Source organism: Lontra canadensis, unplaced genomic scaffold, assembly GCF_010015895.1.
Source record: "Lontra canadensis isolate GAN:19392208 unplaced genomic scaffold, GSC_riverotter_1.0 scaffold27, whole genome shotgun sequence".
NCBI classification, from domain to species: domain Eukaryota; kingdom Metazoa; phylum Chordata; class Mammalia; order Carnivora; family Mustelidae; genus Lontra; species Lontra canadensis.
The window spans coordinates 562,524-589,993 of NW_022631021.1; the positions used below are offsets into that span (position 1 = coordinate 562,524).

General features: G+C 45.3%; 1 protein-coding gene across 8 annotated transcripts in view; it reads left to right on the forward strand.

The window, feature by feature from the left end:
• ANKS1A (ankyrin repeat and sterile alpha motif domain containing 1A) overlaps positions 1 to 27,470 on the forward strand; it is a 175,056-nt gene that overhangs the window by 85,911 nt on the left and 61,675 nt on the right. For all 8 annotated transcript variants that reach the window (XM_032864279.1, XM_032864282.1, XM_032864281.1 and 5 more), the window contains 3 exons: positions 653 to 745; positions 5,965 to 6,091; positions 19,808 to 20,397. In XM_032864279.1, the coding sequence (XP_032720170.1) occupies positions 653 to 745; positions 5,965 to 6,091; positions 19,808 to 20,397 (810 nt within the window). The remainder of the gene's footprint in view (positions 1 to 652; positions 746 to 5,964; positions 6,092 to 19,807; positions 20,398 to 27,470) is intronic.

Sequence of the window (27,470 nt, forward strand, 5' to 3'; positions counted from 1 at the left end):
GTTTTAGTATGTGAGCGATGCATAATACTAGTCATTGAAGGAGGTGACCAAGAACTGGATAGAGACCAGTTCTGAGCTTCGACGAATAAATGGGGGTAACGTTAAAGTTTGAGCAGGAATTGACGTTTTTTGTCCTTGATTGCTTTCCTCATTACTTCCTTAATAACGTGGGTTTGTTTGAACTCTGACAAGTTGATTGCTTTGATTTACTGCTGCTTCTTTTTAACCAGTCTGAAAGTTGAGCCACTGGCTTTTCTAGGCTAGAGTTTTATTATGGGTATTGGACATTTTCTGATAAGGCAGGGCCATGGTTTCAGTGCTATTTCTCACTGTGGTCTAGAATATGAAAGCTGAGTTTATACTCTCTGCTACAAACATCAGAAAGTGAAGAGCATGCTGTTCGAATTGTGTGTATGTGTGTGTGTGTGTGTGTGTGTGTGTGTGTATGTCGGGGGTGGGGGGGTGGGGGGTACAGATACTAAACCATGTGTTTAGATAACTGATCCTTGAGTTTAGTCTCTCAGGGGAGTTCTTTACATTCTTCTTCATTTCCAAGAGCTAAGATAAGAACAGAAAGTTAGGTAATCGAAAAAAGAGATAGTAAAATACTTTTTGAAAAAAGAGATAGTGAAATACTTTTTCTCTTCTACAGAGGGAACGGCCACCGCCTCCAGCAAAGCCACCACCTGATGAAGAGGAGGAAGAGCGCATAGATAAGAAGTATTTTCCCTTGACAGCTTCTGAGGTAGAGGGTTGAGGGTTTATTGCCATCACTAAAATACGATTTTTTGCAAGTACCTTGATGTGTGCTTAAAGAAGACTTTTCTTTCTCATTTGCTTATCGCCTTTTTGGATTAGTAAATTTTGTGCATATCAGTAATCTGGAAGAATACCTTTCCAACCCATTCAGAAGTACAAAGGAAAGAATTGTAATGGAGCTGTCCAGCGGACAGGCCAATTATTGATTCACATTACACATTGAAAGTAAACCGTCCACATTCCTCCTGGCTCTAGTAGCTAAACAGTTTGACTTCTTGCTTGCTTTGTTCCTGTGTCCTCTTTTGATACAAAACGTGGAGTATGGCCTTAATCGCTGTTCTGTAGACGATATCCTATTAGCGAACTTTGGTGGTTCTGCCCCAAGTGTCTTATTTCTGTTTTCACATTTTTCTTCTCCATTTCACATGAAGAATCCACCAGGACAAACATGGAAAATGTCATGAAGACTCATTTTAGAAGAGAAATAGGAGTCGTGGGGGTGGGAGAAAGCAAAGAATGTTATTTGAGAAGACTAATCCACCTTTTCTTGTTTGTTTTGTTTTGTTTTTAAGATTTTATTTATTTATTTGACAGAGAGAGAGAGAGATCACAAGTAGGTAGAGAGGCAGGAAGAGAGAGGAGGAAGCAGGCCCCCCCTGCTGAGCAGAAAGCCCGATGTGGGGCTCGATCCCAGGATCCTGAGACCCTGACCTGAGCCGAAGCCAGAGGCTTTAACCCACTGAGCCACCCGGGCGCCCCACTAATCCACCTTTTTAAAGAAGAATTATTCTCATGGGGCAAATAGTTCAATCTTTCTTCTTGGTTGTATGAAGAAATCATATTTTCTGTGAGCTTTCATTTTCAGAATGCTCCTTTAATCCTTACCACTGTGCAGAGAATATGTTTATTCAGTATTTATTCAAAATATTATATAAATTTCATTATTTTGTTGCTCATTCAGTGGTCTGTTGTTCTTTAATTTAAAAATCAGCTGAGGGGTGCCTGGGTGGCTCAGTGGGTTAAAGCCTCTGCTTTCAGCTCAGGTCATGATCTCAGGGTCCTGGGATCGAGCCCCACATCAGGCTCTCTGCTCAGCAGGGAGCCTGCTTCTCTCTCTCTCTCTCTCTCTCTCTCTCTCTCTGCCTGCCTCTCTGCCTACTTGTGATCTCTGTCAAAGAAATAAATCTTTAAAAAAAAAAAAAAAGCTGATATAAACTAGTCATCTAAGTCTCATTACTTTATCCCTAGAAGGTCAGATATTGCCACAGACCATCCAGTGAGACAGGTTCTTTTACTTAGTAGAAACTCATGGAACCAGAAGGAAGGCTTTTATTTAACAAAATGGATATTAAATACAAGGACACCCTTTTAAGAACGTAAAAGTCAGTGTTGGAAATAGGGGAAGATGTTTATGCTGGGTGCAGATTCTGTCCCTATTTCTTTGTATGCCTTCATTACAAAATGCTTATTATCAGGTTTCAACTAAAGAGTCTCTAGAATTATAGCCTCTAAGGTGATAATACATTACTAGCAGTTAGAAGTGCATGTAGCAGATCCCTGCATATTTTTAATATGGAGATTTGCTTCCTTACTCCATTTTTATAAGGAGAAACGTTTACTTATATTACTTACGGAGCACGTTCAACTGGGGCTAAGTCTCTACAAATGCCTTATGCTACGTCTTTAACAAGGACTTAGACTAAAGTTCCTAATGCCCAAGGATAAATGCAAGGCTCTTAAAGAAATATTAGATAATGAAGACTTTTATTCTCTTAGGCTTTTCAGAGAATGTGATTTGTTGATAATAGTGTCAACAGAGGGGCACCCAGGTAGCTCAGTCAGTTAAGTGTCTTTCTGCAGCTCAGGTCATGATCACTGGTCCTGGGATCTGGACACATTGCTGGGCTTCCTTTTCAGTGGGGAGTCTGCTCCCTCTGCCCTGCCCCCCCACCTCATGCATGCATACATGTGCTCTCTCTCTCTCAAATAAATAAATAAAATCTTTAAAAAAGAAAACAATAGTATCAAGAGCTAAGGGCAGAAATTTCCATATTATTCTCCTGGATGTGGAGACTCTGAGATGCTTCTTCTAGGACTTGCTTGTGAATAGTCTGAAATTCTGGGTCAGTTGGGCCACTGCAGTCAGGAGTTGAAAGACCATGAGAACCCAAGCTTTGCTTACTTAGTGATTATAAGTAAATAAGTACGGAGGAGATGTGGTCTATGTCATTATCCTTTTAATGATCAAAGCAGATTTTCTTTGCTGTAGTTTAAATGACTAGGTCTTCTCCAGCAGTGAACTTTTATTTCTTTTTCTTCGGACTCTAGTCTTCCCTGTTTTGATTTCTTACTTAGTAGGCTTTACTACCCTAACTCTCGTATCCTAGGAAGCACTGGCTCATCACAGTTGACTTTTATGTTTGGCAGGCCATCTGCTTCAATGTTTGTGTCCCATTCCCTAGGCTTGTCATTGTCAGGTGACCCATGGAAGCCTTTAAGAGAAGCTGAGTATAGCTGTCTCCAGGGGAGCTTATCAGATTAACGACCAGGTCATGAAACGGGCTTAAAGAAATTAAACACATACACATGTGTGTGCACACAAGCTACTGAGACGTTTTTGCCCCGCCAAATGGGCTGTCAGCTGCATCGGACTGACCACGGCCTTCTCTGTGTTCAGATGTTTTAAACATTCATGGGAAGGCGCAGCTGCCGTGGTATCTCTTCCCAGAAAACTGCCCACACCCCTACTGGTCATTCTGTTGGTCCAGTTAGGTGATGACTGATAGTAGCTTCTCTTTGCAGCAGAAATGTTTCTTTCTACATAACAGAGAATATGGCTTTTTGGCTCCGATTTATTGCAGGCCCTAGAAGAAAAGGGTAGAAAAGATTAAGGAATAATCTGGTAAAGAGCAGAATCCTTTCCGTTGAAAATCAGTTATTGCCATATTTACTGCGACACAGGGCTTCTTGAGTGGGAGTTAGGAAGACTCAAAGCAAAGCAGTCTCTTGCTTTATTATGAGATTTTAATCCCATAGCTGGCAGGAGCCAGGACTAAGAGGAAAAGATCACCCGAGAAGTTGTCTGGATATGAGCAGGGGACTCTCACTAGAGAGTCTAAAGGAGGGAAGGAGTTCCAAATTGGATGCAAAGTCTTATATGCCGGGGCGGGTGGCAGGGTGGGGAATGAGGACATTTGGGTCCAGAATCAGGGGAAGTGAATTTCATGGCCCTGGTTCTGCTGGTTGCTCTCTGTGTAACCTTGGGCAAGTCCCCAGACCTGTCTGGGAACTCAGTTTGGGCATCTGCGAAATGAAAGAGCTGGAGCCAGGTGTTCTCTGGCTGGGATTGGAACGGTTCGGGTCCCTTCCAGCTCTAGCATTTGCTGGTGCTGTGCTTCTCGTTGTCGTGCCTGAGAGCCAAGCACAGAGTGACCGAAGGTCCAGTGGGCCCCATTTTCCAGATGGAAGTCATCAGCTGTCCTCTTTGAAAAGAAAGGGTATTATAGGCCGGGTATCCAGACTGTCAGATACCTTTCAGAAGCATGCCTGGGGCTATACAAGGGTCCTTGCTGTGTGCAGAACACTCACGGAATCGGATTTCCAGGGCTCTGGCTAAGTAATAGCTATGGGTGTGTAAACCTGCAGAACACAAATTCCTGTCTATAAAGCCTGTGGTATTAAGTTGACACTGTATGAACTGCTTAATGGTCCCTCTTTGTTCCCTTAATTGTCTTCCTATGAAGAGGCGAAAGGAATAAGTAATACAGGCAAATGGCTCGTTGTCATGAAATAGCTTTTAGCTTCCAGGTGGCTTTCAGTAAAGTGGAGGTTCCTGCTGTGCTTAGCAGAATTTCGGAAAGAGCCCATCATTCTGCCTTTGGAGTGGCAGCCTTGTTACCAAACAGGAGCCATGGCCTCTCCTTTATTCGGGAGCTGCCAGCCAGAATCCTTGTTGTCTCGTTAGGCCATAGCACAGTGAGCTAAGTCTCCAAGAAGCAAAACCCTGATGAATCACAAACCTGCTTTATCTCCAGTGAGCTGTGGAACATGTCTGAAGGAGGAGGTTTCTACTTGTACCAAAGAATCACATTTGTAAGGGTACCATTGTTTGTTGGGTGGACTTGGGAATTCCTCTGAATCCCTCTGTTCATGATGTATCACTTCTCCAAGCCAAACTGCTCAGGAAGAGATTTTTTGCTTTGGCTCACTCTCCTAATAGCTGGTACATGATTATTCTTAATTTGTCTATGAAACGCATTGGATTCTTAGGACGGATGAGCCAGAACGATCCTCTAAATTGAGGATCTCCATTCTCTCTCTCGGTGTGACTATGGCACTAATTTAAAGTGTTTCTGGCCTGGTTTGAGGAGGCAGCTTGGCCACCTTCGTACCATGACTAGCTGTGGCCACAAGGCCCTTAGCTGCCTAGACCTTGTTGGTGGGTATAGAAGCCAGCTCTGGTCCAGTTATTCCATCAAAGATGGCTGCCTGGATCAGGGATTTCTCCATAGACAGAGCTGCTTTGTTTTCTCCAGTGAAATTCATACTGCCTGACCGTTTGACTCCTTTCAGAACAGAGATTGGTGGAATTAATTTAAACTCATAGTACCTTAAATGTAGCAGGAAGCTGGCTTTTGAGAGAAACTTCCCTATAACCCCCAGGACCTGTGAAGAAAGGCTTACCAAATAAAGAAGGGTGCATAGAGCCCTTTGTTTCTGGTAAATGGCAGTCATTCGGGGTCATTCAGAAGTCATCTGATCCCCTCTTGAGAAGGTGGGAAGTAATCCAGCCTTGGGATAGTGTGTGTGCATATTGGGGAAGAATTGCAGAGAAGGAAGACCTTTGTGAGGCACCCTAGCTAAAAACCACTCAGAAGCTACAATCCACTGAAAAGAGACCATGCAGAACACTGTGATGTTGGGAGAGGCAAGGGAAGGATCTGGGAGCTTATTGATGGCTTTTTGAAAGATAAAATGAGGTGAGAAAAGGCGAGTGTTTTACTCAAAAGCCACTGAGATCTGAGGTACAGGTGTGTATCCAGAAAGGCAGCTGTGGTACCACGTGATGCTTGAGCTCTTTACCTCCTCTGCCGACCCCCCCTTCTCTCTGGCAAGAAAAGAGCCAATAATCTTGAATTTGTGCTTCATAACCTGTCCTGGCATTAGGCACCCACACGAGAAAGTCTTTGGTGTTTCCTTTCCTAGGTCTTGGCCATGAGACCCTGGATTCAGGGAAGCACAGCCCGGGAAGAGGAGGAGCATCCTTACGAGCTGTTGTTAACAGCAGAAACCAAGAAGCTGGGCTCCATGGATGGGGATGGAAAACCAAAAGGTACACCCCCACCCCTAGCCCACTCCCCACAGAAACAACTGCAAAAGGATTTTTAAAGTTCGTGATCCTTGGCGGGAAGTGTAGAGGGTGATGTTCCTTGGGGTGGGGAAGTTGGGTGTCACAGCAGTTGGGAGTGGTGGGAGTGTTGTGACCTTTCGTTCACAATGCCCTGCATTAGCGTTGGCCTGCCCACCCTGCCCCCCCCACCCCGCGCCTTCGGCACGTGAAGCGGGGAGGTGGTCAGGTCAGACCAGGCCATGGCTGTGGAAGGGGAGATAGCCTGTGGTGTGACCGAGATTGATTTGGGGTCTCGAGTCAGAAACCCTCAAGTTCATGTGGTGGAAAAACAAGCCCAACAAGTCAGTCCCTTGGGGTTCAGGCTGACGGCACAGGCTCTGCTTTGAGTCCTGACCTCAGAGTGAGACACTCCTGGGGAGGGGCCCGTGATTGGCTGCCACCCCGTAACTAGAGTGCTCTGTAGCCTTGGCCTACTTTCATTGCCTCTGCGAAATTCCGTTTCCTCTGTGAGGGAGCGAGTGCTGCAGGACGGAGAGCCAGGCCGACGACGACGGTGGACGTGGGACAGACTCTGTGCTAAGAATAGCAACAAGGGGCAGTGCCATTCCCACTGCACGCGGAAGGGGACTCTCCCTGCTCTTTATAGCTTTCGGGTACTAGATCCTTTATGGGGTATGATTAGCGCCTCCTTTCAATCCTGACTGTCACGGTTCCGGTAAGAAGGGGGGGTGCGATGGCTTCTTTCGAGAACCACCCTTCGCTGGGCCTGTTGGAGAGTGGGGGGGTGGAGAAGAGAACATGTACGTATGTGTCTGACATTGGAGACCTGATTTTTAACTGATGTGTTTAAAAGGTTGCTCTTCCAGCACACAGAAACTTTGTGGTCATTTTTATAGAAGTTGTTTTGTTTTGTTTTGTTTTGTTTTATGGTTTCCATTTGGAGCTTTCTGGGGGAAAAAAAAGTTACAATTTAAATATGGCAAAATTTACCCTTTTTGTGTTCAGTTCTGGGAGTTCTGACAAATAACGGTTATATAACTGCCAGTCTAGTCTAGGTACGGAATGGTTTTATCACACCAAAAACTCTCTTGTGTCCCTCTGTAGTCAGTTCCACACCCTTCCCTTACCTCTGGCAACCACTGCTTTTATGTCAGTCCCAATACTTTTGCCTTTTCCAGAATGTTCTATCAGTGGGAATCATACCATGTGTACCCTTTGAGTCCGGCGTCTCACACTTAGCATAATTCACTGAAGGTTGCTCCATGTTGTTGTGTGTATTGGGGATTTGTTACTTTGCATTTCCAAGTAGTATTCCATTGTTGGGGTGTACCACAGGTACCCATTCTCTAGTCAAGGGGTACTTGGGTCACTTATAGTTCTTGGCAGTTACAAATAAAACTATAAACATTTGTAGGTTTTTGTGTAAACATCGGTTTCATTTCTCTTGAGAAAACGCTAGGAATGGGATTGCTGGGTCCTAGGTAAGAAACTGCCACACCATTTTCTGGAGTGGTTATGCCATTCTGCTCTTCCATCAGAGTCACAGTTGCTGTGTATCCTCCCCTGGATATTGTCGGGTTTTTAAAATTGTAGTCCTTCTATTAGGTGTATAGTGATATTTCATTGTGGATTTAATTTGTATTCCCATGATGATTCATGATGTGAACATCTGTTGGTATGATTATTTGCCATCCGTATAGCTAATGAAGTGTCTGTTCAACTCTTCTCCTCATTTAAAAAAATTAGGTTGTTTATGGTCTTATTATTGAGTTGTGAGAGTTCTTTGTATGTTTTGGACACTCTTTATCAGATACGTAATTTTCTCCTAGGCTGTAATTTGTCTCTTTATTCCCTTATGCCTTGTGGAGAGCAGAGGTTCTTAATTTTGATGACAGTGTATCTTTTCTTTTCTTTTATGGATAAGTTCACAAGTATTTGTTCCTATATTTTCTTCTAGAAATTTTGTAGGTTTAGGTATCCATTTAGGTGTATGACCCATTTTGAGGTAATTTTTGAATATGTGTGAGGTGTAGATAGAGATTCACTTTTTTGCGTGTGGATATCCAGTCGTTTCAGCACGATTTGTCAAGGACCATCCTTTTCTTGCCTATGTCACTCTATTATTCTTTTTCAGAATTGTTTTAGATATTCTTTCCATATAAAAATTTAGAATGAGTCAGTTGATTTCTACAAAAAGTCCTGCTGGATTTTTATTGGAATTGTGTTGAATCTATATAGCAATTTAGGAGAGCTTTCTTAACTGTATTGAGTCTTCTAATCATGTTGCTAGATTTTTAATTCAAATATTTAGAGAGAGTGGAGAGTAGAGAATGAGTTCTCTAGTTGTTTAATAATAAATCATACTGAAATTAACCCTTAAAGAGCAAGTATTTAATGCTCTTTTTGAAAGTGGTTCTTAGGAAAGAATTTTTAGCATCAAGGAGGAAGGAGATTATAATTCTCTCTCTCTTTCGAAGGCTTGATCTGGACCCACTCACTATGGGATAACTGGCTTCCTTTGGAAGGAAGAAAAAGTGAAAGTCAAACTTCATAAATGGGTCTGGTCTCCTTGGCTGCCAAATGCAGGAATTTTCTTTCTTTTTTTTTTTTTTTAAGATTTTTATTTATTTATTTGACAGACCGATCACAAGTAGGCAGAGAGGTAGGCAGAGAGAGAGGGGGAAGCAGGCTCCCTGCTGAACAGAGAGCCCGATGCGGGGCTCCATCCCAGGACCCTGAGATCATGACCTGAGCCGAAGGCAGAGGCTTAACCCACTGAGCCATCCAGGCACCCCCAGATGCAGGAATTTTCTATCCTCAAGTCAAGAGATCTCCAGGTTAAGGAGTAAACTGCCCCAGATTACTTAAGGCCTTGTATCTCCTCTTGCTTTGCTTTGGTTCCTTCCAGCTTGGCAATACTGGGCTAACTGTTACGAGTAGGTGGTACGGGAAGCAGATCTGAGTGGACCACAGCATGTGGGATGTGCGTGCCTCCAGGCAAGCTGCTTGGATGCTCAGAGAGCTTTCAGACAAAGGAGCTGAGACGTTAAAGATGAAAATGGGCTCTGTCAGTTTCTCGTGAGCCTGGAAGGAATGCCGGCTAGAGTTGGTAAATGTGAGACAAGTCAGCAGATGATATTACGGATTAGTACACAGTCAGTCTTTTCTGTTTTTTCACTAATGTCATTATCCAAGGCAGCTTTTATGGATTAATTCATCAGTTCTGAAAAGGCGGTGTTAATGAGACTACCACAGCTTTCGGCTCTCCTTACTGTAATTTGCAAACCTACCGCAGGAGGGGTGGGATGGGAGATTATTTAGATTACATTTTAAAGTAGATTTGTATTAGCTCCCAGGAAAAAAATTTAAACAATACAGAAGTGAATACAAGTAAAATGGTCAAATCTTCTCACCTCTCCGCTACTCACAGTTGCTGGAAGTGACATAGTTCTAAGTGTAGTATCCGCTTCAGGTTGTTTGCGGTCTTTATTTTTTAAAAAGTGACTATGGGAGACCATTTTGTTTGTTTTTAACAATCTAAAATGGGATCATATTTCACAAATGGTTTTGCACACTTGTTTTTTTAACTTACCTTGTCTATAGATCATGGGTACAATTTTGTTTTACGTTCTTAAAAGATCTACCTTACTGTTTTTGAATGGTTGTTAACTATCCCATGACTCATTTTTCCATTGTCTAGTGGATGGATATTTACATTGCCTCCAGTATTTATTATAAGTGAAGCTGTTGTGGACATGCTCTATACATTTTCTTACATGCTTACAAGAGTATTTCTTAAAAGACTTAGATAGAAAGTAGAATAAACCAGTCTGAGTGTAGGTACATGTCTAGATTTAACTGGTAAAGCTGAAGTGCCCCTCCCTTGATGGTTAATGAGCACACGCTTTCCCTTTCCTTCACCAACGTGCGATATTAGCACTCTTTAATGTTTTTCACCATGATAAGCCAAAGAAGTGTCTTTTGTAATTAGCCTTTGCCTGATCTAGTGAAACTGAGCATCTTGGTCATTAATGTTAGATGGTCCAAGAGTGCCTATCTTTTTCCCTCCTAATTTTCTACTTAGAAGTTAATTAATGGTAGTGGAAACGCTTCATATAAATACCGATAATATTTGACCAAAGTGATACTCGGGGAAGTTTATATCTTTAAATTTATTTGTTATAAAACAAAGACTGGGGCACCTGAGTGGCTCAGTCGATTAAGTGTCCAACTCTTGATCTCCGCTCAGGTCTTGATCTCAGGTTTGGGAGATCAAGCCCCGTGTTGGGCCCCATGCCCAACATAAATAAATAAATAAATAGACTAAAACCTAACCAAGAGAAAGTAGCTGAGAGGAATTAATAAAGATAAAAGCAGATAGTATATTTCACATACTTTATAGTATGCATGTTATACCTCAGTTAGTAAAGAAAAAATATAAAAGCAGAAATAATGAAGTAAAAAAAAAAGTAGATTTGACCATTACAATGAAAACTTGCTTGTTTTTTAAAGATCTCTGATAATTCTGATCAAGAAAAGAGGAAAAAACATAACATATAGTAACAACATAAAGCACACATATAAAGCATAAATTTGGAGATTTGAAAAATTAATAATAGTTTATAGAAATAAATTTGGGGGGTTAGAGTTGCTGCCATCCCCCAGGATGAATTGTCCGGGAGACTTATTGGTCCATCACAATGTATGATAGCAGTGGGGTTTCCGGTGGCATTTAATGCCTGGTGACTAAGCATCTGGCACTATGTATGATAATTCTGCAGTTGTTAGATTGCCATTTATGTCAGATATAACAAAAACTGACAGAAGTTGAAAGCAGTCCACGAAGTAGAAAACTCATCCCTCTGGAAAGGTCCTAGGCATGGATGGTTTTATGATAGTTTTATCTAGCTAGGTATTCCTCCATTATTTAAGTGATTCCCACCATAGAAGTCCTCAGAAATCATTACTCAGGGCTAGCATAACTAGCAATGAGAGCAGTGTTCCTAGTTTCATGTAGCATAGTCACTTATTTCGCTTTAGTATTTAACTCTTTGCACACTGGACATTCTGGACATACTCTTGAAGCAGTGGACAACTTTCCAGGTTTGACAGCAAATGGGAAAGTAGCCAAGAGCTCTGAAAATCATTGTTCTCTGTGGTGCTTCTCTGCAGCATCCACTAATAGGCTTAGGTCCAGGTGAAGTGGTCACTTAGTGTAGGACAGTGGTGTGTAATTATCTGAAGACAGTGGTACATGTGGACTGTTTGGCACACAGCTACACTCAGAGGTTTTTTAGAAGCAAGTCAATATTCCTGAGAGCCACGCATTTAGAGCTAAATGAAGTTTATGCATGAGCACGAAGGGGAGGGGAGGAAGATGTTAGCTTTTCCCTCTTCTCCCGCATCTAGAGCGCTGCCAGTTCCCGAGCCATTAGGGAATTCTGTAGTGTAAGCCTTGGCTTTTCCCTTTGCCAGCTTGGGATTGATTCTCAGGTGTGCCTCCAGGTGCAGTCCCATTTTTACATTTGGTTTAGTAAGACTTCAGGAAGAAGACCAGATCAGTACCTGTGTTCAAGTCACCATCTTTACCTGGAAGCCTAGGTCACCTTCTCACGGTGGATGCCAAGGAGTAAGTTTGGATGCTTTTCCCAAAGGCGCAAAAAAAAAAAAAAGTAAATGAGACAGTTTAATAATTAAGCCTTACCTTCAGCAGTTTCCTCTTCTCTCACCTTCTCACGTTAGAGGAGCTCCTGCCAAAGTCCTACTGTATAAGTATCGTGCTCTTATGAATTTATATTTCTGAATTGGAATATTTTGCTTTTCTTTCCATTGTGGAACAAGTCCAAGCCTTGTGAACTATACATCTATATTTTTCTCCCGCAAAATGTATTGACAGCCATTTATATACATATGTATTTTTGAGACATCTGTAAAATACATAAAAGGGCAGAATATGTTAAAATTCTATAAAGTGATATAAAGTAATTTTGGAGTTCAAAAGAGGGCTAAATTATTTAGTGCAGGAGATCAGGGATGACTTTGTGAAGGAAGTAGCATTTGAGCTAAACCCCAAAGCAGAGAATCCTACTGGCTAGGCAGAAGTAAGGAGGAAGGCGAGGGCATTCCAGGCAGAGGGAGTGACATAAACATCAGTAAGGTGTTGGGAGATGATAGCACTTCTGTTTGGAGAATGGTAAGTAATCCAGTTTGGCTGGAACAAAGAACTTGTTGTAGAGATCGGGATCTCCAATGTTAGTCATCATTCCAAAGACTGTGCAGTGTTGTTGAAGCTTTTTGAGTGAGATGGCAGGAATAATTGTAGAATCTTAGATGGGAGTGACTAGAGGCAGGAATACTTTGAAGTCAAGAGACTTCAAGGAATCTTTTGAAGGAAATTAGGATCCAAACTATAGGTCCAGGAGGAAGTGATAAGAAGGGAAGGTAGGGATGGTAGAGGTATAGAGGAGGTAGAATTCATAGGACCTTACAGTCAGATGTGGAAAAATCAGGAAGAGAGGGTATTAAGGATGATTCTGAGGTTTTTGAGCTTGGGAAAATATTGTGCATCTAACAAATAGGGGATTGAGGAGGGACATGTCTGAAGGAAGATGTTAAGTTCAGTTTTGACTATGTTAAGTTTGAGGCGTTTCAGGTACTAGGAGAATATTCAGGTAGAGGTACTCCATAAACACTTAAAAATGTGGGTCCTAGTGTTCAAGAGAGGTGGAAAGATTAGAAATGCAGATTCATGGATCATCCAAGTTGAGGTGATGGGTAACATGAAATATTAATCAGTTGCTGAGGGAGAAACTAAAGGGATTGAAGAAGTCAAAAATACAACCGTATTTAGAAGCACAAGGGTAAAGAAATACAGGAAGATAATCAGGATAAAGCAGTGCCATAGAAGCCAAGGCTGAATGTGACGGAACCCCAAGATGCCTGTTGTTTAAACAAGATTGGAGTCTAGGGCTAGCATGGCAGTTCATGATTGTCAAGGAACCAGTCTCTTTCTGCCTTCTCATGGTTCAGGGTGACTATTCAAGTTCATGCTGTCAGCACAGGAAGGAAGAAAGGGGTGGAAGGAGGGCGCTTCACAGATAGCTCTCAAAAGGTGCACGTACTACTTTCACTTATAACCCATTGGCCAGAATTTGGTCATGTAACTATGCCTAACTACAGAGACGTTGGGAAGTATAATCTTAAGGTAGGTGGCTATGAGCCAATTGAAAAAAGTCCTATGACCAAGGAAGAAGGGGAGAGTGAGTCCCAGGGATAACTGGTAAACCGTGTCAAGTAATACATAAAGAGCTAGACAAAGGAAGACTAGAAGAAGGGTTCAGCAGTTAGAAGGGCAATGGTAAATTCAGGATAGGGATACACCCCATCTTGTAGGGTAGGTGGGAAGAGATCAGATTATCCCCACTTTTTGACGTGGCATTGAGAATAGCTGAGGTTTCTCTGACCTAAGTCTCATCAGGAAATTGCTGTGATTGTATCCAACAGTATAGGCACTGCAGGAAAGATGATAGTCTGAAAAGAGCGGGAGAAATGAGGAATCCATTTTACAATGACACCGCAGTTTTCAAGACATAAATGAAATGGTGGCCCGGCCTGGTAGTCCACTTGGACTCTTGCTCTACCACATACTGGCTGGTGACTGAGGAAGTCATTTAACCTCTTTAAGCCTGACTTTCTACATGTAAAGTTGGGGTACATATTCTTACCTCATGATTGTTGTGAATATTAAAAAAGAAAATGGTTAGCAGCATGTCCAGCATAGAACAACCAGTACCCAACACAGTGTGGCTATTGGAAGCCAGCTGAGTTAAATAAACTGGTAGAAGACTCAGTCAGTTGTTTCTTGAGTATCCAGCGGGGCTCAACATTCTAGCAACTGGAGAAGAGAAAGCAAATGGTCGTGAATACCCAGTGTTGGAACTGGCAGAAGATCAAGGGATACAGAGATGTCAAGTGTGCTGTTAAATTAGACACAGTTAAGTATCATGGCTGGTCGGAAAGTGAGCCAAGCAGAGCTGGTATAGTGAATAGGGAGATTTGGGGGGCCAGAGGTCCAACAACAGGGAGTAAATAGACTGTCCAAGAGAAATTTAAGGAAATGGGGGAGCTATAAGGTAATCGGAACCAAGTCAAGGTAGAACAGCCCTGAGTCCCAAAGCTGGGCTGTAACCCATGGGGGATGCAGTGGGTAGGGACGGGTTCTGACCTGAAGATTCTTCACTGCGCTGCTACATGTCACCCTGCACCAAACTTGCAAGACTACTAGACCTTCCCTGCCAGTGGAGTTTTCTACTGTCTAATTTATAGGGCCACTTAGAAGAAACCAGTCTCCTTTTACAGAGTTTGGGAGAAAGGAAACCAGCCTGTGTGTGCAGCATGAGCGTGAAGAGCAGTTCGGAAATGGTTGTAAATGAAGAATGATGATAATGATAGCAGCTACCGTTTAATGAATGCTTCTCAGGGGCGGCCATGTGCTGAGTCCATGGTCGCTGATTAGGTCATTGTGTATCTTATGACAAATCTTCCGGGTGGGGGCTATTTTTATCACCGTGTAGTAGATGAGGAAGAAGTTGGGTGTTAGAGCTGGGTCTTAAGCCCTAGTCTGGCTGAATCCAAAGCCTGCTTAGCCATGAGCTTGAACCGTTTTTATCCAGGGCCCTGCTGCTCTTCACATTCTTAACACTGTAGAAGTGGAAGATTCGTTTACCTAATTGGAATCAAATCATAGTAAATCTTAGTCCTAGAGAATATACCCCAGCTTTGCTTTGCTTTCCTTTTCTTTCTTTCTCTCTCTTTTTTTTTAGAACCAGAGAGAAAGAAATCACAGGGCCAGGACTATACCTTGGGCTTCCCGAATCACCCAGTTCAGGTCTCTGTTTGGTCGCCCTGCCCCAGAGAATGGACTCTAGGTCTTCTTGTCTTATCAGATCACAGTTGCCAGCAAGTGTCTGCGTAACCTAGTCAGCACCTTCCTTCTGAGGAGAACATGGGGGACTCTCCACAAGTAGCCATGTACGTAGGAGTTCTCCCGGACACACGTGGTTTCTGGTGTTCAGTGCAGTGACCGGAGAGTTGGAGGGTTCCAGGCCTTACAGAAAAAAGAGAGCAGAACAGTCTGGGTAACTGGAGTAACCTTCTCCGGGTTGGAGGGTTGATTTGACTTAGCAAGTTCTCATACAAACCACAGTTTTTAGCCCTAATCTAAACAGACAGAAACTGTGACTGAAAATGTGTAAATGTTAAAATGTTATTGTTCAAAAGCCCTTGAGATCCCTGTGGGTCGTCATCATCAGCATTAAAATGCAGCACGGAGGACCCCTTGCTTCAGCAGCTCACGGGTAAAAGGAAAATGAACACCCAGAGTGAATAAAGATTGAAAGTTGAAGGGGCTGGGAATTAGCATGCGGGTGCATGCTGCTCAGTCGAGCAGCTGGCCTTGATCTACGGGGAGAGTAAGGAAACAGCTGTCTCTGTGTCCTAGCCCCTTGTTTCTCTCCTACAAGGGCAGGTTGTGGGGAGTGCTGACGGCAGTGTGGGAGGAGGATTGGAAGCTGTATGGTTCTAAGGGGGCAATGCAGTGATTCCCAGTCAGAGGGAAAGCCTCAGGCCTGACAGTTCTTTTCTGTGAGTCCGAGAGTCCATGAGTGCCCAGGCACAAGGTTCGTGGTTCTGCTTTTTAAGTGTGTTTCCACTAAACACTAAGCCTATCAAGGCTTTACTTCTTCAGCGGCCAGCTCAGAAGCTACCTCTTCTGAGACTCCTGGTTCCAAGTAATCACACTTTCCTTCCTGCTCACTGTGCATCTGATTTATACTTTTCTTAAGGCATCTATTAATTTTGGCCTTGAATTCTAGTAATTTCTGTGTATGCTAGTTTCTTCCGATAGCTGGTAAGCCCATTGAGAGGTCAGTGTCTTCAAATCTTGGGTGCCCCTTGAAGGCAGACATTTTGTACCTGCTTATTGGTGGAATGGGTATTCCTAGCCACGGTTCTGGCGCCCATCTCTCACTCCAGCCTTCTCACTGTATTACCTTCTGTCCCTGCCTTCTGCTGTCAAGAGTTGTAAGATTAACAAAGGCAATGGATACTTGTACGTGTCATGGATGCTGTCTTTGGTGATCTTTCCGACAAACCTGTGAGCAGCCCACCAACTAGCAGACTAGTTGGTGGGCTCATCTGTGAGTGAAGCACTTTATAGTGGATCCTGTGTGGAGAAGAGTAATTGTTAACATCTCTTGAGAGTTGACATGTGCCAGGTGTGGTTCTAATTGCTTGACACATATAATTTAATTCTCACAACAATCCTATGAAGTCGGCACTCTCAGGATCCCAGAATTATGGACGAGAGTTCTGGGCGCAGACAAGTTAAGAATTTGCTCAAGAGCTGGCTTGTGACCAGTACATTATATTGTTACCACCTCGTCCCCGAGAGGCCTAATACTATTCTGACTTTACAAGCGACCACTGAGTAGTTCTTTTCCTACTTGTTGATTTGCCAGGATATCTAGCTTAGTCTTGGATATGGTTTTTTTATGGGGAAGAGAACACTAGGTTATTAAGATCCTGAGGATCTTCGATCTTGACAAGCTTTTCAAGTACCAAGGTGTCTTTCCTAGGGAATTGCCTGGGTAAGTCATGTAATCATAAGAATTCCTTTCCATGATTTCTTTTACTCTATAAAGTATTGGTAGATTGTGTTTTCCCTCATGGGATTATGGCCCTCAGAAATTTTTCCTCTTCACATATTTCCTCCTTCCATAAGTTTTCCATTCTTTCTGCCCACTTCCTTCCCCAGGCATCTGTCTGGTATTGAGCTCTTGGCATGTGTCTCTCTTTCTTCATTGATGGCTAGCATGAATGGGTGGCTGTTAGACAGGGCTTTCATTGTCAGCTCCCACTGCAGCAGTCAGAACATTCTCTGTGGCCTGGGTTCCGAGGTCCACCCAGGCAGCGTGAGCCAGGCTAACTCCCAGTTCTGGATTCCAGTGTTTCTCTTTTGTTGTTGGATTCCCCTCCCTCCCCAAAATATTGTGAAATAAGGAGCCAGATGCTGACAAGAAGAAATAGAAGCCCTCATTCCTGTTACCAAAGTCGTCTTTTTGTATTCAGATGCAGTCAGAGGAATGGCACCTTGGGCTGGAATCTGTAGGAAACTGCCATGTGGGTATGGTCTGAAAGGTAGCAATTTTGACTTTCCCCATCTGGCTGTCTTAGGTAGTGCCATTGGTCTGAACCACCAGTAGATGGTCATGTGTCATCCTCTCCAGCCCCACTTTGCAATGCTACGGGTCAGCTCTGTTCGGGTGCCCAGTTGTCATACGTGAAATTCAGAGTCCTAAAGTCATGGCTTGCTGGGGCTGAGTTAGGCTGGATGGAACTCTTACGTATGCATTTCTTCTTCCCTAGAGCAGTGATTCCAATTGTTCAGTGCTTGTTTAGTGCTCTAGACCTGACCTTTGGGGTATAGAGTTTGTGAGTTAGGGGTATGAAAATCCCAAAGCAGTCAAGTGTAGAGGAAGGAGATGCCAGAGTTCATACTTCTGGCCTCCTGTGGATAAGTAATCAGAGCCATAAAGCGCAGCTAATTGGCTACCCCTTGCAGCCTCAGCAGGCTTGCCAAAAGCTGAACGATTTGTCTTGAGAAAGTGGGGTGAATGGAACCGTGTCCCTGCTCAGAACTTAGGCTGATGGGCTCAATATGAGAACTGGTTGTTGGGATCCTTCCTGCAAGGCTGTCTTGGAAGAGCATTGTGGGACTTTGGCAGGGTGCCTGGGGCAGTGAAGACTGTGTTTTCGTGCATTGTGTTTATCAAAGTGTACCCCTCCTCACCCGGGGACCCTATTCAGTCATGGAATTGAGTTTCCAGGAGCCTTGAGCTGCAGGCACGCTGGTGAGGGAGAGTGGGTGTACACAGGTGGTAGCAAGAGAAGCACCCAGGCAGGGATCTGCAGCAACCCACTAGAGGGAGAAGTTTGCCATCACAGTGTGGTGGAGACTTGGATTCTCATCACCATTGTAACATAAAAGGGATTTTTAAAGACTTCGCAGTCCATCCTGCTTATTTTATTTTATTTTTTTTAAAGATTTTATTTATTTATTTGACAGAGAGATCACAAGTAGATGGAGAGGCAGGCAGAGAGAGAGAGAGAGGGAAGCAGGCTCCTTGCTGAGCAGAGAGCCCGATGTGGGACTCGATCCCAGGACCCTGAGATCATGACCTGAGCCAAGGGAAGCAGCTTAACCCACTGAGCCACCCAGGCACCCTTTCCTGCTTATTTTAGATACTCAAGCCCCATAGGGTGAGATCAGTGACAAGGCCACACAGCTGAAGAGCAGCACAGCCAGGACTAGAGCCAGGTGTTCCAAAAAGCCTAGGTTAACGTCTTCTCCCCCACCACCTTAGACAAGGTAGATTTCTCATCTGTAAAAATAATTGAACTTGATCCTTTGGGTTCTAAGACTTGGGAGCTTTCGGCAGACTAGGGAACCATTTGTTATCTGTACCGTTGATTCTACTTATAGAGATAACGACATTGAATATTAGCTTAGGAATGTGAGCTAGTCCTGGGCGCAGGGTGGTTAAGCTATCCTGCCGATGTTTGTGAAAATCTCTAATGGGTCTGAGGTCGCAAAGGGCGAGCCCCTTGGGTGTCCCGGTGTGATACTGATGTTGGATTCTGATTTAGTCAATTATTTATGCCACTCCAGGGCAGAGGTGTTTGATATCTTGGGTGAGTATACAGTAGTGGTTGGCCTCATGAGCTGGTAGTGTCAGATTTCTGGGCTGTTGTGGAGGTCTTGAGAGAACTGCAAATGTCTCCTGGCATTGACAGATTAGACCATTCTGTTTTCAGTGGATCAACTGAGGTTAAACTTAAACAAATAGGAGCAGCTGGAAGGCTTTGGAAGGAGTGAGATGTGCACATTCTCCACCCAAAAAAAAAAAAAGAAAGAAAGAAAGAAAAGAAAAAAAAAGTCTGTGCTCCCTGAGGAAGGAAGGATGAGGCGTGGAACCCTGTACAACCCCCCTGTGAGGAAGGAAGCGGTTATTTCTCTGCTGTTTTGTTTTGCACGTTTAGTTAAAGAATTCCAGAAGTTGCAGGTTGTGGATCATGACCTCCATTTTTTTCCCCTCTGTTGCTGCTTGCCAGAGGAAGGAGGGGGTGGGTGGCTCTAAATAACACTTTGGCCTTTATGGAAATGTATCAGATGTTCCAGGAGTGAGTCTCGCCTGCTCGCTGGCTCGCTTTCTCTCTCCCCACCCCCCTCTCTCTTTCTTTCTCACTTTTACTCGGTGTTTGCTCTCTGTCTCCTTACTCGTGTCCTTTCTGTAGGATATAGTTAGCGCTTCTCGCCTTATATAGCAAGCTCTGGTCGTTAACATTAACAGAAACCTAACAACAGGGAAGGCTGCCAGATAGCATTAATCAGGCCAGTGTTTGGAATTTCATAAATGCTCTGACTTTGGGTACAAATTGAACATTAAGAACAATACGAAATTGTTTTCTTCCTTCCTCTCTCTTCTCTCCCTCTGCCCTCTCTCCAGCCTGTCCAGCTTGCTTCTCTCTCTTTCTCTGTTGTTGAATTCCTCAGCCCTGCCGTCCGCTCGCTGCATTGGAACTTTGTTGATTTTTGCCACGTTTAATTTTTTATTTCTCTGTCTCTCCGTCCACTCCAAGACCACAGGCGGAGCAGCAGCAGCCGGAGCCAGGACTCTGCGGAGGGGCAGGACGGGCAGGTCCCAGAGCAGTTCTCAGGTCTCCTCCACGGCTCCTCCCCAGTGTGTGAGGTGGGGCAGGACCCTTTCCAGCTGCTCTCTGCCCCTGGCCAGAGCCATCCAGAAGGGTCCCCCACACAGGGCGCCTGTCACGAGGCCAGCATGCAGCTGGAGGAGATGGGTGTGCACGCTCCTGGAGCCTCCCCACCCAGTGTCCTGGACCAGAGTAAGAGAGCAGGTTACCCGGCTGGCCTGCCCACCACCAACAGCCAATCGCACCCCGAAACTTTGACTCTCATGGCATCTCAACACCCTGGTGGTGCTGAGGAGGAAAGAGACCGGAGTGGGGCTAGGAGCCGAGCCCCTCCCACCAGCAAACCCAAAGCTGAACTCAAACTCAGCCGCAGCTTGTCCAAGTCTGACTCTGATCTCCTGACCTGCTCACCCACGGAGGACGCTACAATGGGGAGCCGGAGCGAGTCCTTGTCCAACTGCAGCATCGGGAAGAAGAGGCTGGAGAAGTCGCCCTCCTTTGCCTCGGAGTGGGATGAGGTAAGGCCACGTGATGTCAGAGGGATCTGGGCTGGCCACAGCCCACCATGGCTCCCCTGTGCGCCGACTCCTGGGACCAGGACTTGTGGGCCAGGCTTGCCCTGGTTCCTTCTCACTGTGACCAGAGTGTTTCTGACAGCCGTGACGAGGCAAGCCCCAAGTTGCCAGGCAGGGGATCTCATTGCCCAGATGGCAGAGGAGAAGTCCCTTCATGGTTAAACTGGAGGGTGGTGGCCCCAAGCAGAGCTGTTCTGAGGGAGAGGCAGTTCTTAGAAATGACATGCTGCTTGGAAATATTTGGATCCCCTTAGCCACTATCCAGGGAGTTGTGCTTACCCTGGAGATTCTTACAAAGAGCCAGAAAACTTTGCGTCTTCAGGAGGAAGAGGGAAGGCTCAGGGTCACCTAGGAGAGGGTCAGTGGGTGGTCTTTGGGAGAAGCTGCTGAAAGGGGATCAGAGGGGGTTTTTCTGTTCTCCGCTCCTCCGTGGCTGTTCCTGCTGCATTCCCCTGGAAGACCAAACGCCTCTCCCAGCAGAAGCATTCTGCCTGGCCCACATTCCCGGGCTGGTGAGGCAGAGGGCTAGGTGGTTGGAAAAAGAGAGAGATTAAAGAAGAGAGAACATTGGGAGTCTGAGGCCCAGGTTAACTTGCATAACCATTGTTCTAGAATAGTTAGAAATATGTACCCGAATATTTTTCAGTGACCTGTGACATGTCTTGCTGGGCACAAGAATGTGTTTCTCAAAGATTGGTAAACACCCAGAGAATGTTAAAGTGCTACCCTTGCAGACTTCTTGTGGAGAGAGAGCTGCCTTTGAAGGGAACTGGGTCTGTCTCCCAGGAACATTTTCAAGAGATGAATTTAGCTCACGAAGAGGAGGGGAACAGTGCAGCTGACATGCCCGTTTGAGTGATCTGTAGACTAAATGCCATACCCAAGTCTACTCAGGTTGCAGCTGCAAAGTTATAGAAACCAAAGTGAATCCCATTCCAGGCGTGGGAACGGGGTGGGGGCAATTCCTACAGCGCTCTTATCTCTAGATAAGATGAGTTTAAGAATTCTTGTGTAGTCAGACAGAAGAATTCTGTGCAGTAGAAAGTTTTCACTTTTCACTGGTTTAGAAACCAAGACGGAGTGGGTGAGCCTGGATTAGACGCTAGACCACTTAAAGGAAAATCAGTTTGAGTGACAGAGCTCCTGGCCCGTGGGAGACTACCCACTAGGGTCTGTGTGTTTGTAGGAACGTGTGCTTTGCCTTTGCTTTTCAAAACACACAACATATGGGGCACTTGGTGGCTCAGTGGGTTAAGCCTCTGCCTTCGGCTCAAGCCATGATCTCAGGGTTCTGGGATCGAGCATCCGGCTCTCTGCTCAGCGGGGAGCCTGCTTCCCCCTCTCTCTGCCTGCCTCTCTGCCTACTCATGATCTTTCTCTCTGTGTCAAATAAATAAATAAAATCTTAAAAAAAAAAAACCCACAACACAGAGTTTTACTCATTTACAGTCAAGGATAGGATGAGGCAGTTCACAAGTAAGAGAAGTGCTGTGGGCTCTGAAATGGGAAGAGGGGCAGATGGAGGAAAAACATCCGTGGGGGTGGGGAGGGTGGAGATGGAGGGTGGGAGGGGACTTCAGGAGAGATCCCAGAGACTTGGAATGAAAGAACCAAATGTTTTGGGGAAAACCAGATTTAAGCTAGGGGATGAAGAAGGGGCACTTGTGAAGAGAATAGTGTGAGGGAAGTTGTGGAACTGGAGAAGCTTAGGTCATTTGGTTTCTGTAGGTAGAGTTCGTATAGGGGAGCGTAAGGAGAAACTGTGCGCGGGGGGCGGGGGGGTGCCTGGCTGGCTCAGTCAGTGGAGTGATCTGGATCTCAGGGTTTTAAGTTTGAGCCCCACGTTGGGTATAAAGATTGCTTAAGATACAAAATCTTCAAAAGAGATAGGGTAGAGAGATTGGGATCACATAGTGGACTAAACACGAGGCTGAGAAGTGAGTGTTTGGTTTGATAGCAAGGCAGTATCTCAGAATCCTTCAAATGGACTGGCAGACAGCTTTACCGGTCTAATGAATTACCTCTTCTTTTTGGTTCCATCTCCCCAGCGTACCTTGCACCCAAGAGGTCGATAGTGCCAGGTGATTGGCCACAGGATTTCCATGCTCTGTTAACACACATCACGGCCAGCCCATCTGTCCCATGGCCTCCCCCGTTTCCTCCTGGAGGAGAAACACAAAGTCACTGAAGCATGGCCCAGCATCACTGAAGTGGGCTGTTTGGGCTAACGCACTAGTTGTCTCTTGGCCCCTTAGCTACAGGAGGTTCATATACTCCTGTTTTGTTGCAGGTAGAGCTTGCGGGTGGCTACCGTGAACCCCAGGGCTGCTTGAAGTCTGGGTGTCCTGGGCCAGTCTGTGATGTGACTGAAAGACTGGAAGCACTGTTGCACTTTAGATTCGAAAACCTAAGGGAACTGAGCCCTTATTGGAAGGAATTCAGAAGATCAAGATTTGCTTATTTGGAGATGATTCACAGGACCCTTCATGCATGATCCTTCATCATCGTTTTTGAGTCATATTATACATGGTTTTCGTGGTTACCTCTGTCGAAAGAGAAACTTCAGAAGTGTTTCCCCCAGTGGTTGGCCCTAGACCCAGGCCTTTGGCAGACTTTGCCAGAACGGGTCATTAGTTAATGGCTGCTCCCCACCCCACCCCTGACAGGTGCCTGAAGGCTGCTTGCCGTATCTTGCGCTTGATTTCTTTTCTTTGTCATCACTTGATCCCCAGGAGGTTGGGGAAAGCTGCTCTGAAGGAGCTTGGGTCCAGCTCAGCTCCTCACTGTGGGGCCCGGGCAGCTGTGATCTTGGTGCAGTTGGACATGCGGGCCAGTCTGCCAGGCCGCTCCTAGAAGGCAGTGCAGGCTAACACACAGAGCTCAGGCTCCAGAGTCAGCAGACCCAGTTCCGAGCCCCGGCTCCACTATCCACTCCTCCTTGTCATAGGAGTGGCCTTGGGAAGCCTCAGCATTGTTAGTGGTACTTGTGAAACAGGCAGTCAGGTCTGTGTTTCAGAGGCGTGGTTTTTTTGTTTGTTTTTGTTTTTGTTTTTTGTTTTTTTACTGGTTAGACATATGTTTAAGTGCCTAGCCCAGTCCCTACTATGCATAAAGTATTGAATAAATGGTAACTATTCCCATTATTATTGTGCCTGGAGCTTTGGAGAATGGGAACTGAGGCACAGAGTGTCTTCAGAACTTAAGAAAGGCAGAACTTTGGGGGGCTTGTCTGGTGCTGGCAAGGTGACAGGGAAGCCGTGGCATTCAGGCCCCTCACCTGGTGAGGTCCTGCATGACTCTGGCCCACCCCAGGGACAGAAGAGCCTACCCAGCCGGGAAGGGAGGGCAGTAGCCCCACCCCACCCCAACCCACCCCACCCCTGCTTTGCTCTTTGAGAAATTCATGAAGCTTCCTGCTAACTCTGGGAGAGGAGAGAAGTTGGAGCGAAATCTGCGGCTCTCTCTACTGTTTATTTTTCAAATGTATTCTTCTATATCACGGCCAACAGTGGCTAGTTGATGGGCTGCTTGTGAGGGCTGTTGTTCTGTAGCTGGGGGACATGCACAGCTGGCAGACTGGGAGTCACTTTTTCCAAATACAGACTGCTCCTTACAGGTGCTTCGTGCCGCCCTTGGAGATTCCCCAGAACGAGAGGACTTCGGAAAGTTGGCCTGATTAAGGAGAACCTCTGAGATGGCATCCATTATGACACTAGGATATCTCCCTAGTTTCCATTAGATTTTTAGTAGCAAAAAAAGAAAAATAGAATTTACTTTGAAAAGTGCTCCGTCTAACAGGAGATCAAAATCCGAGCTTCAGTATATGCTTTCTCTGCTCACCAGTCAAAAATCAAAGCACTCCTTGTTATCTTGGTGATGCCTAATAGAATAGGGGCATAACAGAAGGTAAACTGGACAGCTGTCCATCAGTACAACTTTAAAAATATATAGATTAGAAATGGGAAAATCACCTACATCTCTCTACAGGTTAGCCTCTGTTAACATTTGATGTGTATCCAAATTTGGGGTCTGAGTGTATTTACTGATTTATAATTTCTGTCTTACCAGTTATGGCAACATCCATAAGACCTGGATTCAGACCTGAGTTGTGGAAGGCACAGTGTGGTGTTGTGTGGCTGTGTCAGAGGGCTGGTTTATTCGTTGGTGTTGAAGCGGTCTTCCAGGTCCCTGCTGGACACCTTGCAGGGTATCTTCTGTCTGCCCTCAGGCATGTTCCCTCTCCTTCTCTACCGGCCTGTGAGCCCCAGAAGGCTCATCTGTGTGGCCTGCATTGAGAGGCCAAAGGATTCCTGGGTTGGCCGTGTCCCCTCCTGAAAGACCAGCTCTCCTGGGAGGGACCTTTCCCTAAAGCTGCTGTCTCTGGGTTCTGATAACCAGTCCCTCCCCTGGATGCTTCCAGCCTGAGGCTCCTGGCTGTGAGTCCCTCTCCTTACTTGTTGATCTCTCTGTACCCTGTCCAAATGTGTGTAAATAATCCCCTTATTAAGCTCCTTCGGTTGCCCGGTGTGCATGTGCCGTCTTTTTCCCGAGGGGACCCTGAGCCATACGGACATTTTGTAGTACTATTTCTATCCAGCGCAGGCCAGCCTAGATGGCTGTGTGCTGGAGCAATAAACACAGCTCGTGCATGTAAATTGTAAATTAATCTTCATTTGCAGATGAGCCAGAAGTGTGGATATCCAGGGTGCTAAGAAGCAGGAGAAATTGATCATCTAACTTGAAGCCTCTCCCATGTAGGAAGCCTTTTCTCTTTTCTAGAGCTGGTGGTGCATCAGTGTCTCAGCTGTGTGCCCCAGAACCACCATCTCCTAGATGCATTTCCATCCCATCTCTGCACTGTGGGGCTCACCCACAAGGGCACGCAGCAGCAATTAATGTCCGAATTAAATACCTCCTAAGAAGAACAAAAATAACCTTCTGGTCAGATTGTGGCTTGAATGTATGGCGTCCTTGGGGTCAGATAGGTCTCTCCCGTAGCTGCCTTTGAATGAGATTGAAATTTATGAAAGACAAAAACTGCAGAAGGCCGCTTGTCTACTTAGCATAAACATTTGAGTAATTTAAAACTTGGCGGAAGGCTTAAGTGATAAATTTGTGTTTTGTAATCAGTTTTCATAAATATTAAACAAGTGGGAAATGGATAAAGAGCAGGGATGCATGCTTTGTTTGCATTATGTATGAGCTGAGAATAATTTCTGGCCAGGGTTGGGGCACGGTCCGGTTCCATCTGAAGTGAATGGTAGCTGAGAGGGGACCCTTGGCTCTGGGATCCCTCAGTGAGCAGTGAAGTGGCAGCAGCACGGAGGGCACCCTTCCAGGCCCAAGCGCCCTGTCCCAGGCACCCCACCCTTCCGGGTGTGCTGTCCAGTTGGAGGCATGATGTCATCAAGGGAAGAGCTGATTGGTTCAACTCCACAGAGGCTTGGGTTGCTTTTAACCCTTGTGGGTTGGGTGTGCTAGAAGAATGGCCTTTACTGTAAAATAAGGAGAGTGGAGCTTGAGTTTGCGCTGACAGTGGCTAAACTTTCCCCACCACAGTCTGCAGTTTGTCTTGTTCTTTATCATAGAAATAAGCATACTGTGTAATCTTTCTGGCTGAGCATGGCCAGCCCACTCTAGACAAGAATGTGAGGGGCTCCTGGGTGGCTCAGTGGGTTAAAGCCTCTGCCTTCAGCTCAGGTCATGTTCCCAGGGTCCTGGGCTCGAGCCCCACATTGAACTCTCTGTTCAGCAGGGAACCTGCTTCCTCCTCTCTCTCTCTCTCTGCTGCCTCTCTGCCTACTTGTGATCTGTCAAATAAATAAATAAAATCTTAAAAAAAAAGAATGTGATATACTCCTACCCCTGGGGACAAATCAGAGCGTGGACCGTCTCTTTTGTTGTTGCCCCTGTATACACAGGAGTCACAACTTTTGTCCTAGAACCTCGAAGTTTTCCTTGGTTTTAAGTGGCCTGTTAAGATTGAGAGCTTTTTTTTTTTTTTTAATTCCAGTATTTTAAAAAGAATCTCCATTTATAGGCAGTCCAGAAGAAACCGTTTTGCCTTCCTGTCTGGTAAATCCAAGGGATTTTGGTTAGGCCTGATTTAAAAAGATGCATATGGTCATTTCCATGGCCTTGACGCTAACAGAACCCCATACACAGCATTATGAATAAGCCAGTGTTAGTCCTGGCTCTGTAGTTAGTGAGGAGAGGCCTGGTGTTCTTGACCCCTGCCACACCCCACCAGAAGGTCCTTGGTGACATCATGCCTCCCAGTGGACAGCGTGCCAGCGAGGGCGGGGTGGCTGGCACCTGGCCAGGAAGGGCGCCCTCCCTGCCGCTCCCTCTTTACTTTGCATGGGGTTCTGGGGGACCTGGCTATTATTGTCCCTGTCCACATCTCTCTGCTTCCCTCTCCTCTCTAGCTTTCTTCCTGGCTGCTTTCCTACCTCTTTACTCCTCCTGCTTTTCTTTTCATTTCCTTTTTTCCCCTTTGCTCGTTCCTCCCTGTTCCTCTGTGCTTTTTCTTGGCTTTTTACTTCCTCGGTACTTTCAGTTACTTTTCTTTTCATCCTTTTCTTCCTGGTGGCATCAAGGAGAGGTTTTTCTGATAGCCTTTCCTCAGCCTTCTCTGCCTGAAGGGTTTTTCTTGTCTTTTTTGTCTTTTAAACCTCTCAACCGTGTTCACTTGTTGTTACATTCTCCAGAGCATTTTACTGCTTGTGGTCTTAGCTCTGCTTCCTCACCCCCATGCCATCCATTCACACTGTCTGCCCCCTGTCCTTTCAGAAACGGCCTGATTCCACTTAGCCCCATCAGCACAGCACCTTGATCAAGGACCAGGTAGGGATTTTGTGGTATTTGTGAAATTGCCTGAAGACGAGAACTTCCCTTCTTGACTCATTTTTGTTTCCTTACATTTTGTTGTTTTCAAACGCCAGACCAAAAACTTGGGTGCCAGTGGATCTCAGTGAATATATGAGGAGAATTTGATCTTTAATGACAGTGCATAT